The sequence below is a fragment of the Mirounga angustirostris genome, unplaced genomic scaffold (genome assembly GCF_029215605.1).
Source record: "Mirounga angustirostris isolate CCGP_5_RB_7025 unplaced genomic scaffold, mMirAng1.0.hap1 SCAF_5, whole genome shotgun sequence".
NCBI classification, from domain to species: Eukaryota; Metazoa; Chordata; class Mammalia; order Carnivora; family Phocidae; genus Mirounga; species Mirounga angustirostris.
Genome location: NW_026991713.1, coordinates 151330627 through 151345034, shown reverse-complemented (window position 1 = coordinate 151345034; position 14408 = coordinate 151330627). Strand labels below are relative to the sequence as shown.

The window sequence follows — 14408 nt, the reverse complement described above, 5'->3', positions numbered from 1 at the left end:
CTAGTCTCATTGTTAATGATGGATTCATTTGATAGAGCTATTACTGAAAGCTTTCTACATATAATAGAAACTTTCCCCCCTTCCTCTATTTCAGCCATAAAATGCTCAAGTTTGTCTGTTTTGGTTATGCAAAAGTTTTATGTCAGATCATATGATTCCCAGTCAGTGAGGAAATTGTGACGATTTTTGGAAGGTGATTATTAACTAGTAATGAATCCGGCAGTTTAGCTTAAAGGGCCTGTGTGAGGTATCACAGTTTGAGAAGAGCTGTGGAGCTTGAAATATTATGTATGTTTATAATATTGTGAGTGTATTAGTAAAATCGCAGCAAGTCATTGTCTTTTTTTTTTTGTTAGGACCTAAATGAGTTTAAGGAGATGACGACATGTGTTTTCCCCAGGTAAGCTTTCTTTGAGGATTCATTATCCTTCATTCAAAATAGTTCTCATACTGTATAAGATACAAACAGGTGATAAATAGTAATAGTAGTAATTATCTGATCATGATTATAACCCAGTTGATAATAGCTGGTTAATGGTTTAATAGGTCCAGCTGTGACCACTTGCTTTTGATTGCATTAAAAACCAGAATTTGAGGGGCGCCTGGGTGGCTCAGTCGTTAAGCATCTGCCTTCGGCTCAGGTCATGATCCCAGGGTCCTGGGATCGAGCCCCACATCGGGCTCCTGCTTCTCCCTCTCCCACTCCCTCTGCTTGTGTTCCCTCTCTCGCTGTGTCTCTCTCTGTCAAATAAATAAATAAAATCTAAAAAAAAAAAAATAAATAAATAAATAAATAAAATAAAATAAAAACCAGAATTTGAACTGAGAGTGAAAATAGGCAGCACCTGCTTTTTCCTCACCCCACAGCCTGCTGTCTGAAGAATGGGCACAATCTACTTGAGTTGGCTGTCGTCTCTCTTGTACGCCGCACGTGCCTTGTCCCAGTCAACTGTCCAGTTAAGAGTGTTGTGTAGTCAGTCAAGAACTGTCTGGATGGAGATTTTTCCCCTCATCTCTAAGCTGGTGCCTTTACCTGACCATGTCTCCCACAGTTGATATTGCATGAAACTACCAAATGCAGATTTTGACCTCCAGGAGTTTATTTTGTGCAAATCTGGGTAATACAGTAGTTGGTAACGGCGTGGGGGTACTAGACCTACAGCAGTATTGGAACTTCGTAAGAAAAACTTACGAAGATCTTTGCTTTCCCCTTGGAATGGATGTAGCCCACGCCCTGTCGAGGTACAGGCAGTTCTAGAGCTTGTGCTCTGAGTGCAGCCGTGTGTGCCCTCCCCCATAGGCTCCTGATGGAGAGGGGTTGCGAGGACTGAGCCCCAGTCTCATGTCGCAGAGTGCCTGTGCTAGGCCCAGCTGGTTCATGTGCTTAATTCTCTTGCCGGCTTTTAGGACCGGAGGCGGGCTCTTCATTCGAGTAAAATACGTTCTGGACATTGATGTGTATTTTGTTTACCTTGTTAACATTTCTTTTGTCTTTAGACTCTTGGATACAAAATTGATGGCCAGCACACAACCTTTTAAGGTATTTTTAAAATTGGAGTTGTCACTGATAAACTGTTTTGAATTGTTCTGACTCGCTACTAGGAGCTTGGAATTCTGGTCTAGTTTGTTATTTTCAGATGCATCCAAAAAAGAAAAAAAATTGGAAAAAGACTAGAGATAATAAATATATTAAAATGTGATTAGGGGTTGTCTTTGGGTGTTGGAATTATTTTTTTCTCTCCTGTACTCTTTTTGAATGTAAATATTTTTAATATTAATATATATAATGTATTTTTTGGGGGCTGGAGTGGGGCGCCTGGCTGGCTCAGTCAGTAGAGCATGCGACTCTTGATCTCAGGGTCATATATTCAGCCCCCAAGTTGAGCATAGAGCTTACTAAAAAAAAAAAAAAAAGATATATATATATATATATATATGTATATACGTATGTGCGTGTGTGTATGTATGTATATATGTATATGGGTATATATATATTTATATATATAGAATGCATTTCTGAATAGGTTATTCATGTACACACTTCATTATTTTCTTGATTTTATATATTTTGGTTATATTTTCTAATTAGGAAAATTCAGGTAAAAGTGAAATCATTTGCTATTTTGTGAAGTGACTTTACATAACTGAGTGAAATGAATGCCAGAACAGTGTAGCTTTCTGGCCCAAGTTCTGTAGATATTTAACACATCTCCAAAGATGTTTCCTATGGTGATACTTTCTGCATGGTGAACCTGACACTTGCTGTCTCTCACGTTGAAGAAACCGTGACTCCTGAGTTTCTTTAAAGAACACAAGGGGGCAGTACTAGATAGACCCTTTTTTTTTTTTTTTTGGTCCTGACATTCAGTGAATCCTCTGTGTTGTACTGAGATGATTAAAGCTCATAATTCTCTGCTTTCTGGTTTGCAGGATATCATTAACAACACATCCCTTGCAGAATTGGAAAAGCGGTTAAAAGAGACACCTTTCAACCCTCCTAAAGTTGGTAAGAAAATAAAGTGATCCTGATAGTGCCCCAAGTGCTTGTGATCACGGATCTCACAGAAGGAAGATGAAACTGCTCTAGACACCATCATGCACATTTACAGATTTTGGCTGAGTTAACTTGCTCACGCCCTGTGTTGAATTACTGCTTTCTGAATAAAGATGGTCTCATAATCCTACGTCTATTTTATGTTTATAGATTTGGGGTAGATTTTAATTGCTAAACTTCATTGAGAAGTTTAGCAATTAAAGCTTCAGGGCTTTTATTTCTTAATGCTTGGAATTCTCCCAAAACTTGATGTGTCTTTCTTCTCTATGGTGCATTGTTTAAGCAGGGACAAAGACTTGGTGATTAATTGCCAGAGGTCGAATGAAAATACACTTTTTGTCTCCGAAAAGCCCAAGACCTGGGTTTCCAGATGAGGAAGGAGAGTCTCCAGCCCTGCCTCTCAACAGAGGTGGCTTAGCTGTGGAACAGTAGCAGCAAGGAAAACCAGAAGTAGGGAGGAATGTTTCTCGGGGCAGAGATGTATTGCCATGTCTGGTCATCGCTCCTACCCAGGTGTTCGGTGAACCTGTCACGTGTTACTTCCTTGGTTCCTGTACACCTCATTTTGCTGCTGACACTGTAATTAGCATTCCATTAGCTGCAGCCTGCAAACTTCTGAAGACATTGATAATTGGACTAATGGTTCAGAAATTGACAATGGAAGGTACTAAAGCAGCCAAGATTACAGCTATTTGCTTCCCTTTCTGGGTAATAGTCCAAAAAAGGAATTAAGAAGAGGAGTGAGGGTGAGGGAAGAAAGCCTAGACCTTTTCTATAACAGTATGATGGAAATAATTGATTTTGGAAATACGTGTTTCAGCTGGTGGTAGAGTAGAGGATATTACTTGGCTATCATGTTAAAAGACTTTTAAAGCTTAAAGTCTAATACTTAATACGGAGGTTAAAAATTCGTGCTTAAACAGCCTTATATTGACATAAGAATAAAGTCTTTGTTGTTAATTTCCATTCGTACTTTTGGTTCTGTTGTTGTGTTTTTTTTTTTTTAAAGACTTTATTTATTTTAGGGAGAGAGTGAGAGAGAGAGAGGGAGAGGGAGAAGGAGTGGGGGAAGGGGCAGAGCGAGAGGGAGAAGCAGACTCCCTGTGGAGCAGGGAGCCTGACATGGGGCTCCATCCTGGGACTACGGGATCATGACCTGAGCCAAAGGCAGACACTTAACTGACTGAGCCACCCAGGTGCCCCTGTTACAGTGTTTTTGATACTCATTTTCAGAATGGTTCTAGGAAATATTTATGAGTTAAAGTGTTTTTTTTTTTTAAAGATTCTATTGATTTATTTGAGAGAGAAAGAATGAGAGATAGCATGAGAGGGAGGAGGATCAGAGGGAGAAGCAGACTCCCTGCTGAGCAGGGAGCCTGATGCGGGACTCGATCCTGGGACTCCAGGATCATGACCTGAGCTGAAGGCAGTCGCTTAACCAACTGAGCCACCCAGGCGCCCCTTAAAAGTTTTTTTTTAAAGATTTATTTATTTATTTTAGAGAGAGAGAGCACAAGCAGGAGGGGCAGAGGGAGAGAGAGAGAATCTCAAGCAGACTCTGCGCTGAGCACAGAGCCAGAGGCGGGGCTCCATCTCATGACCATGAGATCATGACCTAAGCTGAAACCAAGCACCCCTATGAGTTATAGTTTTATACCATTCTTTCCATGTAATATTCTGGTACCTGGCAGAGAATTTACTCTAAAGCTGGTCGCTCTTCCCAGACATAGTCTTCAGCATGTGTGTGTGTCAGTGTGATGGAAGAATCATGTTGTAAAATGCTCTATCTTGCGAAGTGGCCCCATGTTCCACAGGCAGCGTGACAGCAAATTCTGATCTATTTTTGGAGTTAGTTGTGCCTTCATCTTTAGATCCATTAGCTTGGAAACAGCAGAGGGCATTGTTGAATTGAGCTGCCGATATTGAAGAGAATCTTTTGCCTTTTGGGAGGGTTGCCTGGGGTATTGATGGATACCAGTGACTGAGCATTGACCATGTACCCGGCACCATGTGAGAGCTTTACTGCATTAGCTCATTTGATCCTTTTATAAGTTTCATGAGGGAGGTTTGGTTTTCATCTCCATTTTGTCAATGTGGAGGCCCAGAGCGGGAGTGACTTGCCCAAGGTCACATAGATAAATGGTGGAACATAGATTCAGACCCAGACAGTGGGACGCACAAATCCATGGTATTATTAGTCATGACTGAAAACTTAAGTCCCACGTCATGAGGGAAGAAGCTCCTTGGGACTTCAGAAAACAGTCAGAAGAGGGATCATCATCCAGGGCAAGTTATGTATGATTGTAAATAGTACCTACCAGTGTGCAGCGAGGAGGCCTGTGGCTGGGTCTTTGATGATGTCACTGAGCCATTTCTCTAGAGCCCTCATTTTCAGTGACCCTTTTATTTCACATTGCAAGGTCTTGTGTGGAGACAATTAAGAAGTAGATAGCCTTTGCCTGCTTGTCTAGGATATTTCTGTGGCATATACCAATGCAATTTGGTAGGGCAGTGTGCCTGCCCGTCTTCACGATTTGTGATATCCTTGGGAACCTCTTTTTCTTTTTTCTCTTTAGAAAGTGCAGAAGGCTTTCCAAGTTATGACACGGCTACTGAACAGCTCCACGAGGCGGGCTATGATGCTTATATCACAGGGCTGTGCTTCATCTCCATGGCGAACTACCTAGGTACTCACCACACGTATTTCCACCAAACATACCGTGGTCTGGGCTGGATCTTGCCTGTCTACCATTTCCCTGGGGCCCACTCACCCAGGTCTAAGTGGGAGGGTTGGAGGTCAGCGTTGGAGGGGTTTGGGGTGGGGCGTGCAGAGTCCATAGGAAGTCCATAGGAAGTCCAAGTTGACCCTTACCTGGTGTGGCACTTGGCCCTTATGAGTGCCCCTTACCCTTCTGAACCGTGCTATTGATTTACATGGTTTGTTGTCTGAACTTTCAGCCTTTGTCTCCTTGACTGTATGTAATACTCTGCTTCTTTTCTTCATTAGGTTCTTTTCTTAGCCCTCCAAAAATTCATGTGTCTGCCAGATCAAAACTCGTTGAACCTTTTTTTAACAAGTAAGTAATCAGGGTCCTGGTGCCCATGTTCTCTCATTGTGGAAGAGCCCAGTATCTGGGATGTCAGGTAGGGATGATCGGGAGCTGTGGTGCATTTTTTAGATAAAGTATTTCTCATCTCAAGTGACTCAGATGTTTTTCGAAAACAGAAATTGACCTTCTGGGAAATGACTTATTAAATATATTGGCTAAAAAAGAGAGAAAGAAAGAAAAAAAAGAAAACACTGCCAAAGGTAGTGCATCTTTTCCAAGACAAAGAACTGGTGGTTTTGGCATTTAAATTACGTGCAAGGGAGACTGTGTGCGTGAGTGTGCGTGTGTGTGTGTGTGTGTGTATGTAGTTGGACCTAACACTGCTAACATACTTTACACGTGAGGTTATTATTTATACTTGCATTATTATCCCATTAAGTAGTACTCTTTTTAAGAAGATGTTGGCTACACAAATGGCTTTTAAAGATAATCTGTGGAGAAGTTTTGATTGTCGTTTTATCCCAAGCTTTCATCTGAATGGATCCAGTGAAGTAAAAGCTTGCTCATGTACTCATTGTTGCAAGAAGTCTGTGTGATTTAGGGAGATGTCTAAGTTCAGAGCATTTTCAAAGACTCTCAAGATGATTACTTCAAAGTGTGGTTTGTGCTTTCTTGGCACGGTTGAGACGAAAGTTATAGATGTGATCCTCAAGCTGGCCACAGTTGGGCTCCGTGCCAGAGCCCTAAACCTTCTTTACCCCAGCTCTCTTAACAGGATTGGTTCTAGGAGATTCTGGGGGAGCCAGACAGAACAAGGCCGCCCACATGGGTCATTACTGCTGGGAGAAAGAACCGTTTCAGCGTTGGCTTGGTTACATCATTTCCTTACATTATATGCAGCACTTTATAATCCTATCAGTGTTTTCTGGGTAAGAACACTGACTCCTTTGGATGTCTATGTAAATAGTAGTATCAGAGTGCTTGTACTTAGGTGACATGCTGCAGAGACAGATGTTAATTCCAAACATCTGGATTCCTACAGGTTTGGAATTTGTGTAGTCTGAGTTAGTAAGTAAGTCTATCACACTCTGGCTTCTTCTTTTTTTTTAATCTTTGTTCTTTTCTGTGGAAGTTCAGAGGTAAATGTGTTTGACTTTCAAAACATCTTTCAGAGAGGAACGGAAAACAGTATAGTATATATTGAAAATACAGTTGAATTTTTTATTAAGTTTTTAATTTTAATTCCAGTATCGTTAACATAGTGTCCTATTAATTTCAAGTGTACAATATAGTAATTCAACAATTCTATACATTACTCAGTGTGCATCATGATAAGGATACAAAGTTGAATTTTTTTTGGCATGGAAAATTAATTCTAGAAGCTAACAGTTGAATCCTTGCTGTCCATTTCCTTATGGGTAACAGGATTTTCTTAGCTCTTCACTTTTATTTTGGGGGTAGTGTTTATCTTTGTAAAACTTTGGAAGGACAGCTTATGTCACGGACCGTGGAACGTGCAGGTGACCCTAATTTTTGTTCGGATCATGACCGCTCCTTGCACTTTTATGTGCAGGATGTTAAGTCCATTCATTGTTCAACAGTATTTTTCAACTGGGACGTGTTTACTCATTTTTAAATATTTAATTAAAAAAAAATTTTTTTTAACTAGGCTCCACATCCAACATGGGGCTTGAACTCCCGACCCTGAGATTAAGAGTTGCATGTTCTTTCTACTGAGCCAGCCAGGCACCCCTCATTTTTAAATATTTGAAACAACAAGCCTGCTTCTCCACTGAAATCAACTCCTTATAAAATCAGGTGATGGATACAAATTGGTTCGATAATAGGCTGCATCTTAGTTTATCATTAACCTGTGTGACCAACATGAAGAGCAATCAAAATTAGCTTTAATTAAGAAGCTTAACAAAGACTTTATGTATTAATAGACCAGTTTATTATTACTAATAATGTTCAAGACAATTCAGAAGAACTGAACAGTAAACACATAGTTTCATTTTACATTGGGAATGTTCATTTTTTTTTCCCCCTGAAACCTAGATGCATACCAAAAATAGTTGAAGATTTGGGAATCCTCCTGTGATATCACCCTGAAAATTCTTGATTTTTTTGCTCCATTTTTCCTTCCATCTGTAAAGGAAGAATATTTTCTTCATCTCTGAAGGAAAAAAGTCCAGCAGGATTTGAAATGCAAAATAAGAACTATTTTTATTCTACATTGGAATAGCTAGGTCAAGTACAGTCGTCCCTTTTTTCTTTGAAAAATAATTGATATGCAATATCATATTAGTTTCAGGTGGACAATATAGTGATTTGATATCTGTATACATTATGAAATGTGGTCATCCTTTCTCAACCCATTTAGAAATTGGGGAAAGCACTTGCACCTTTCAACATCTCTTTCTGTGTTAATACTGACCTCATTCTTACTTCATGCAGGTTTGATTTGTGATGTTAACCTTGATTTTGTCATTTTTTTTTTTTCAAGATTACCCTTGTAGAGAAACATTCAGAAAGGGCCATCAACATTCTCTCAAGTGGTTGATTTTAGAAAAGTCTGTAAATTTCTCTGAGAGTTTGTTTGGCACCAGCCTTTTCTCAGTATGAGCTTAACCAAATATGCATAGTCCAACATAAACTTGAGTGGAAATCAGGCTGCCTACATATGCAAATAACTTTTTGTTCCTCTCTTACCAGATTTATGTTTAGAAAGTAAACCTTGAAGGGGAAATAAACTCCACCTATTTCTGCATTGTTCTGAATTAGCATTTGGCTGCATTAGTTATGCCTTTTTGGGAAGTTGTATTGAGAGCTATTGAGAAATCCCCAAGACAGCTGGCTTTTGAGTGATCTGCAAAGACCACATGGAGTATAAGGTGCTTTCTGAGCCATATTTGCCTAGAAGAATGTCCTGTTTTTGCATGCTGCCATTTTGTCTCTTTCCTGGCCTGGGTACCTCCTACATTTCTCCTTCCTTTGTTGGAATCAGAAGGAACGTCGTCGCAAGGGAGTTGAGCAATAGAAATCCAGATCAGACCACTGCTGAGGACTGGCTGTGTGTGGAATGTACCCTTCGTTTATGTTGTAGGCTCTCTGGGCAGGAAGTGATTTACCTTCTTTTATAACCTTGGTCAGTTTTGATCAATGCATGGAAAACCAGCCTTGGAGAAGATCCTCCGGTCAAATCCTTTTAGGCTGGAAAGAGCTAAAAATACTCTCTGCTTTTCTTTTTTTTCGTACCAGAGAAGCACAAAATCAGGCTTTTGCCTTATGTTTTATTAATAGTCATCTGTGTCGGTTAAACTCTCTCGTAGATAACCTTTTCTGAAGGTTTTTGGGAAGGTTATTTTCTATTTACCTCATTTCTTAGAAAGAGGAAGGAAATGAGCAAGTCTCTTGTTTTGGGTCATCTCTGAAAGCACGGGAATTAAAAAAGGAAGAATTGCCTGCCGTTCTCCGTAGAGGATGGCCATCTTGGTCTTGGCCCAAGTGTCCTGTGTAGGAACAGGATTCCTGTAGAAATCTAGGCCTTCCTGGGATGGACATTGCTGGATGTTGTCTCTGCGCTGGAGGTGAGGAGACAAGCCATAAGAAGGAGTGATACACTCTTGGACGCATTGTTTCCTCCTCTATAAAATGGAGATAAAATTATTCGCCTCCCACAGAAGTTATAAATATCGCACGAGATGCTAAAGGACATTGCCCAGTATTTATTATTTCCCTTTCTTGAAACAGAAGAGAATTTAACATGCCGGTGGATTCTAAAAGTAGATGTGGTAGTGGAATGTGTTTTGTGTTTCTAGTTTCATGATCAGGAAGAAAATTCGTTACCATGTGGATATAAAATTGGAACAAATATAAAGGGTTCACTTTTGCTGGTACCCACCTCTTAAGTGTTTGCTTATGAGAAATCAGGTGCTGATGAAGTGCGTCCATTTGGGACGTAACGGAACAAGCTGTCCTTGGTTTGGATCGTTTATGAAAGTTTTCTCATTCAGACGAATACAGCGGTTTACAGAAGGTTCTGTAGGTACATGTAACCACGATCAGCATAGAGGGGGAGGGATCATTACGATACCTGAACTAAAGCACCCGCGTTTTTCCCCTTTTCCTCCATGGAAAGCCGTCATGTGCTGGCATAATATAGGCATGTGTGTCCTGTTTGACATCAGAGAGATTTTGAACTGAAGGATCATAAGAAAACAAAATACCTCCTGTCTTCCCGGCCCTTGCAGTGATCACGGGGAGAGCAAAGCTCGTTTGCTCCATTGACGAGCAATCGCCATTCCTGCCGAGCCGCGTGGAGTGACAGGTCCCTAGCGAGTTGGCCCTGAGCCCACGTGTCTGCAAGTGCAGACCCTGCTTGTCTCTCGAGAGTGGTATTCTTCTCCTCTCCTGCTGGTCCCTCATACAGAAGGTGCTGGAATAACGGGAGGATGAGGCCAATCTGTTCTGATTCCCAGTGTTTGCTGTCGGTTTTTAGCATCCTGGGTGATGGGTCAAATGGGTCTTTACGCACTGTTTGGGTTGGGTATAAAGTAAGTCCGCTGTTGTGTTACAGTGATTTTCCCCACCATGAGCCTTCCATGGTCCCAACATAAGCAAGAGTTACAACACAGTTTGTGCCGTGGGTAAGGTGCAGCTGGGGATGTCACAGCCGTCCACGGAACTGGTTCCATTTGCATTTAACTTTTTTTTTTAAAAGATTTTATTTATTTATTTGACAGAGAGACAGTGAGAGAGGGAACACAAGCAGGGAGAGTGGGAGAGGGAGAAGCAGGCTTCCCACCGAGCAGGGAGCCCGATGCAGGGCTCGATCCCAGGACCCTGAGATCATGACCTGAGCTGAAGGCAGTCGCTTAACCGACTGAGCAACCCAGGCGCCCTGCATTTAACATTTTTAAATCACTTGATTAGCTTCTCCAGTAGAATGGCTTCACTTTGGGGTATCATGTAATATAGGATAGCTGTGGTCTCTGTGGTCAGGTGTCTGGGTTTGAATCCCAGTCCCACTTCTTACACCTGTGCCATTTTGGGCAAGTTACATACCCTCCCTGTGTCTCAGCTTCCTCATCTGTAAACGGAGAACGTTCATACCCAATCGATAGGGTTGTAGTGAGGGTAACATGCAAGCATGTCTGTAAAATGCATAGTGCCTGGCACAAGGTGGCTGTCGGTCAGCCCGGCGCTGCTGCCACTGCCTTGGGGACATTTATACTTTGACGATGTGCATCTCTGACCAGATGCCGGGAGCACACGGTCGGCTATTGTGCCTTCACAGAAGGCATCCTATAATCATAACTTTTTTTTTTAAGATTTTATTTACCCATTTATTTTTAGGGGTGGGGAAGGAGCAAGAGGGAGAGGGAGAGAGAGAATCCCAAGCAGACTCTGCGCTGAGCTGACATGGGGCTCGATCTTACGACCCTGAGATCAGGACCTGAGCTGAAACTAAGAGTCGGATCGTTACCCGACTGAGCCACCCAGGCGGCCTAATCATACCTTTTGTACTGCACATAACCTGAAGGAGGGGCTTCCTATTCAATCAGGAGCCTTGATCAGAAAAGGGGGGGGGGGGGAGGAAAGGCGGCTTGTAACTAAATGGTGTTCAGGGAGAAGATTTGCATGCGATTTCTCTTTTTGCTTGTTGGTTTTGCCCTTGGAGGCTTGTGGTGGTTTCTCCGTGTTTGTGCTGTGTAGCCCTTCCAGGTGTAGATTTTTACTGAGAGAGGGGAGGAAAGAAATGGCATTTACTTGGCAAACCTGTTGGAAGCTGTTTCTTTTTATTTTTTTTAACTGCTTTATGGGGATGTAAATTCACATACCAAATAATTCACACAATTAAAATGTACAGTTCAACTTTTTTTGTATATGACATTATTACTTTTGAAAAATTATCATAAAATATGTGTAACATACAGTTTGCCGTTTTCAACATTAAAAAAAAATATATTTATTTGAGAGGGAGAGAGTGAGTACATGGAGGGGGAGGGAGAGAGAGAAAGAGAATCTTAAGCAGGCTCCGTGCCCAGCACAGAGCCCGACGCAGGGCTCGATCTCACGACCCTGAGATCATGATCTGAGCTGAAATCAAGAGTCAGACGCTTAACTGAGCCACCCAGGCGCCCCATCGATTCAGGGCGCTAATGATATTCACAGCGCTGTGCCAGCATCATCATTCTCTGTCCTCAGAACTTCCTGCTCACCCCAAGCAGCACCTCTGTAACCATAAAGCAGTAACTCCTTGCTCCTTCCCCACCTCACCTCCTGCGAACCTCTCATCTACTTTTCTTCGGTCTCTGTACATTTGTCCTTCTGTGAGCTCTTCCTTTTTGAGCAACTCACTGCTTCCATGAGATCTTAATCTGTGAGAACGACTGATACTTTGCAAACATCCGGACCATTTTCCTCTTCTCTTTGGTCGCCGTCTGAGGTTGAGATCACTTCTTAGGCACATAAGCCTTGAGATGTGTGGTTGCAAAGCTGTGCCAGGACCTTGGCTGGGGTTTGCTTGTGTGCAGGGGTGCAGAAGCATAATGGGTAGAGCAGAGGCCTCAGCCTGGGCCGTCGTGCCCCTCGGGTGGGACCTTCATCCTCTCTGAAGCTGGGTTGTCACATCTGTGAAACGCAGATCATAAATGGCCCCCTGGGAGGCTTTACCTCAGGTTGCAGAGAAGCTTCGATTAGGCCGGTCAGCACGGGGTGTAGCGTGTTGTGGAGTCTAGTTGCTGTGGCTTTCACCACAGTGAACTTCCCAGAAAGTAATGTGATTCTCGTTTTTCCTGGTACTGGGGGCAGTGGTAGATGAACAAAGCGGGCTGTGTGTACTTAGCCGGGTTTTCCCGGGTGGCAGTCTCTGTTGCGAGCAGGAAAGAGGCAGAAGTGCAGGATGCCGATAAAATCCTTTTTATAGAGAACAGCGACCTGGAATCCCCTTAAGAAAACACTGCCTGAGTGTCTTTGTGTCTTAATGAAAAAGGTCTTGCTGCGAGGTTGGGTTGTGAATGAGAAGAAGAGACTCTCTGCCCGTGTGCCGGTCACACTCGTGTGTCTTGAGCCTTAGGATGCTGGTAAGGCAGCGAGGTGAAGGGCACAGTCTCCTTCAATTGTCTGCACCAGGAGTAGCAGTGCCCTGTGCATGCCTCTGGCCACAGGAGCCCCTGGGGATCCCAGAACCGAGGGCTCAGGGAGGCAGGATGGAGGTAGACAGTGATGGTGGTGATTGTGGGACCTTCCGTGGCCGGCTGGCTGGCTTTGCCAACAACGTGGTAGTGGTATCATCCTTTAATTTAATTTAATTTTTAATTTTTTTTGAAGATTTTGTTTATTTATTTGAGAGAGAGAGAATGAGAGAGAGCACATGAGAGGGGGGAGGGTCAGAGGGAGAAGCAGACTCCCTGCCGAGCAGGGAGCCTGATGCGGGACTCGATCCAGGGACTCCAGGATCATGACCTGAGCCGAAGGCAGCCGCTTAACCAACTGAGCCACCCAGGTGCCCCATCCTTTAATTTTATATTTGCGGTTCTTGAATGAAGGGGTGATGTCCTCTGCCCCTTCGCTTCTACCCAGAATGGATTTTGCACCAGGGCTGGGGAGCATAGTCTACCACTCGTTCTGAACTGATTAGAAGTGGACTGTGGTGCTCTTGTGGACATTACTTTTTAATCATAGAGAGCCAACAAGTATGCCTTTTATAAAAAATGGAGTCCATTTTCATCCTTCTCTGGACTGTGCAAATCTTGGAGTCCAGCGCCATGAGGAGTAAAATCACAGCATTGCAAATGCTTAGAGCAGCCTCCCAGAGTCCAGAAGGTTTCTCCCTGGTTTGCAGAATGTATTTGCCCCCAGTACGCAGGATGTATTTCATACTCACATGCCTTAGCCAAAGCCCTTTATTTTAGCCTGAGTCATGTTCGCTTCACTTTTGGTTCCCCAAGTTACTAGGATAGAAGGAATCGCCAAGAATTGACTTGGTTTGGTTACCCTGAAAGCTCTGTAGTACACTGGTTTTCAGAAAGGCAAAAGACAGATGAGTCCAGGGCACATTGAATGATTCTCAGGCCTTTAGTCTGGCTTCTTAAGACTGGGAACCAGTGCGGGGCGCCTGGGTGGCTCAGTTGGTTAAGCGACTGCCTTTGGCTCAGGTCATGATCCTGGAGTCCCGGGATCGAGTCCCGCATCGGGCTCCCTGCTCGGCAGGGAGTCTGCTTCTCCCTCTGACCCTCCTCCCTCTCATGCTCTCTGTCTCTCATTCTCTCTGTCTCAAATAAATAAATAAAGTCTTTAAAAAAAAAAGACTGGGAACCAGTGCTTGTTTTCATGACTTCTTCAGGAAGGAGGATGCTTGCCTCAAGCTGGTTTTGCTTGTCTAATTTCTACCTTGCAGTCTCGATTGCCAGACATGTATTAGGCGAGCTGCATCTGTGGCTTTTTCAAAAGGCTGCTTTTTAAAGAAATCTTCAAGGGCACAGACCGTGTACACCTCTTCTTGGCTTGCCTAGCCTCGGGGGTGTTACAGGGGCTGTGCACCTGCTGAGCTGTTCCAGCCTCGTGTTGGCTCTGGTTACTTTAAGATAGATTTCCCCCTGGCTTCATGACTTGTTTATCATGACGATGAACAAGTAATTTGTAGAGGTAAAAAAAAAACATCAGTCAACCCCTGGATATATATTTAAATAGCTCGCCTCCTCTACAGTAGGGTATTGTACTAGTTTTCCTGTGGTGGCTGCCCTAACAGATCACCGCAGGCTTGGTGGCTTCACCAACAGGAGTTTGTTCCATCACAG

General features: G+C 43.0%; 1 protein-coding gene across 8 annotated transcripts in view; it reads left to right on the top strand.

The window, feature by feature from the left end:
• PARN (poly(A)-specific ribonuclease) overlaps positions 1–14408 on the top strand; it is a 305400-nt gene that overhangs the window by 29199 nt on the left and 261793 nt on the right. For all 8 annotated transcript variants that reach the window (XR_010411849.1, XR_010411850.1, XM_045875009.3 and 5 more), the window contains exons 14-18: positions 357–400; positions 1498–1540; positions 2431–2506; positions 5131–5241; positions 5562–5631. Coding sequence is in view for 6 of the 8 variants with exons in the window: in XM_045875009.3 (XP_045730965.2) it covers positions 357–400; positions 1498–1540; positions 2431–2506; positions 5131–5241; positions 5562–5631 (344 nt within the window). In the remaining 2 variants the exon portion in view is untranslated. The remainder of the gene's footprint in view (positions 1–356; positions 401–1497; positions 1541–2430; positions 2507–5130; positions 5242–5561; positions 5632–14408) is intronic.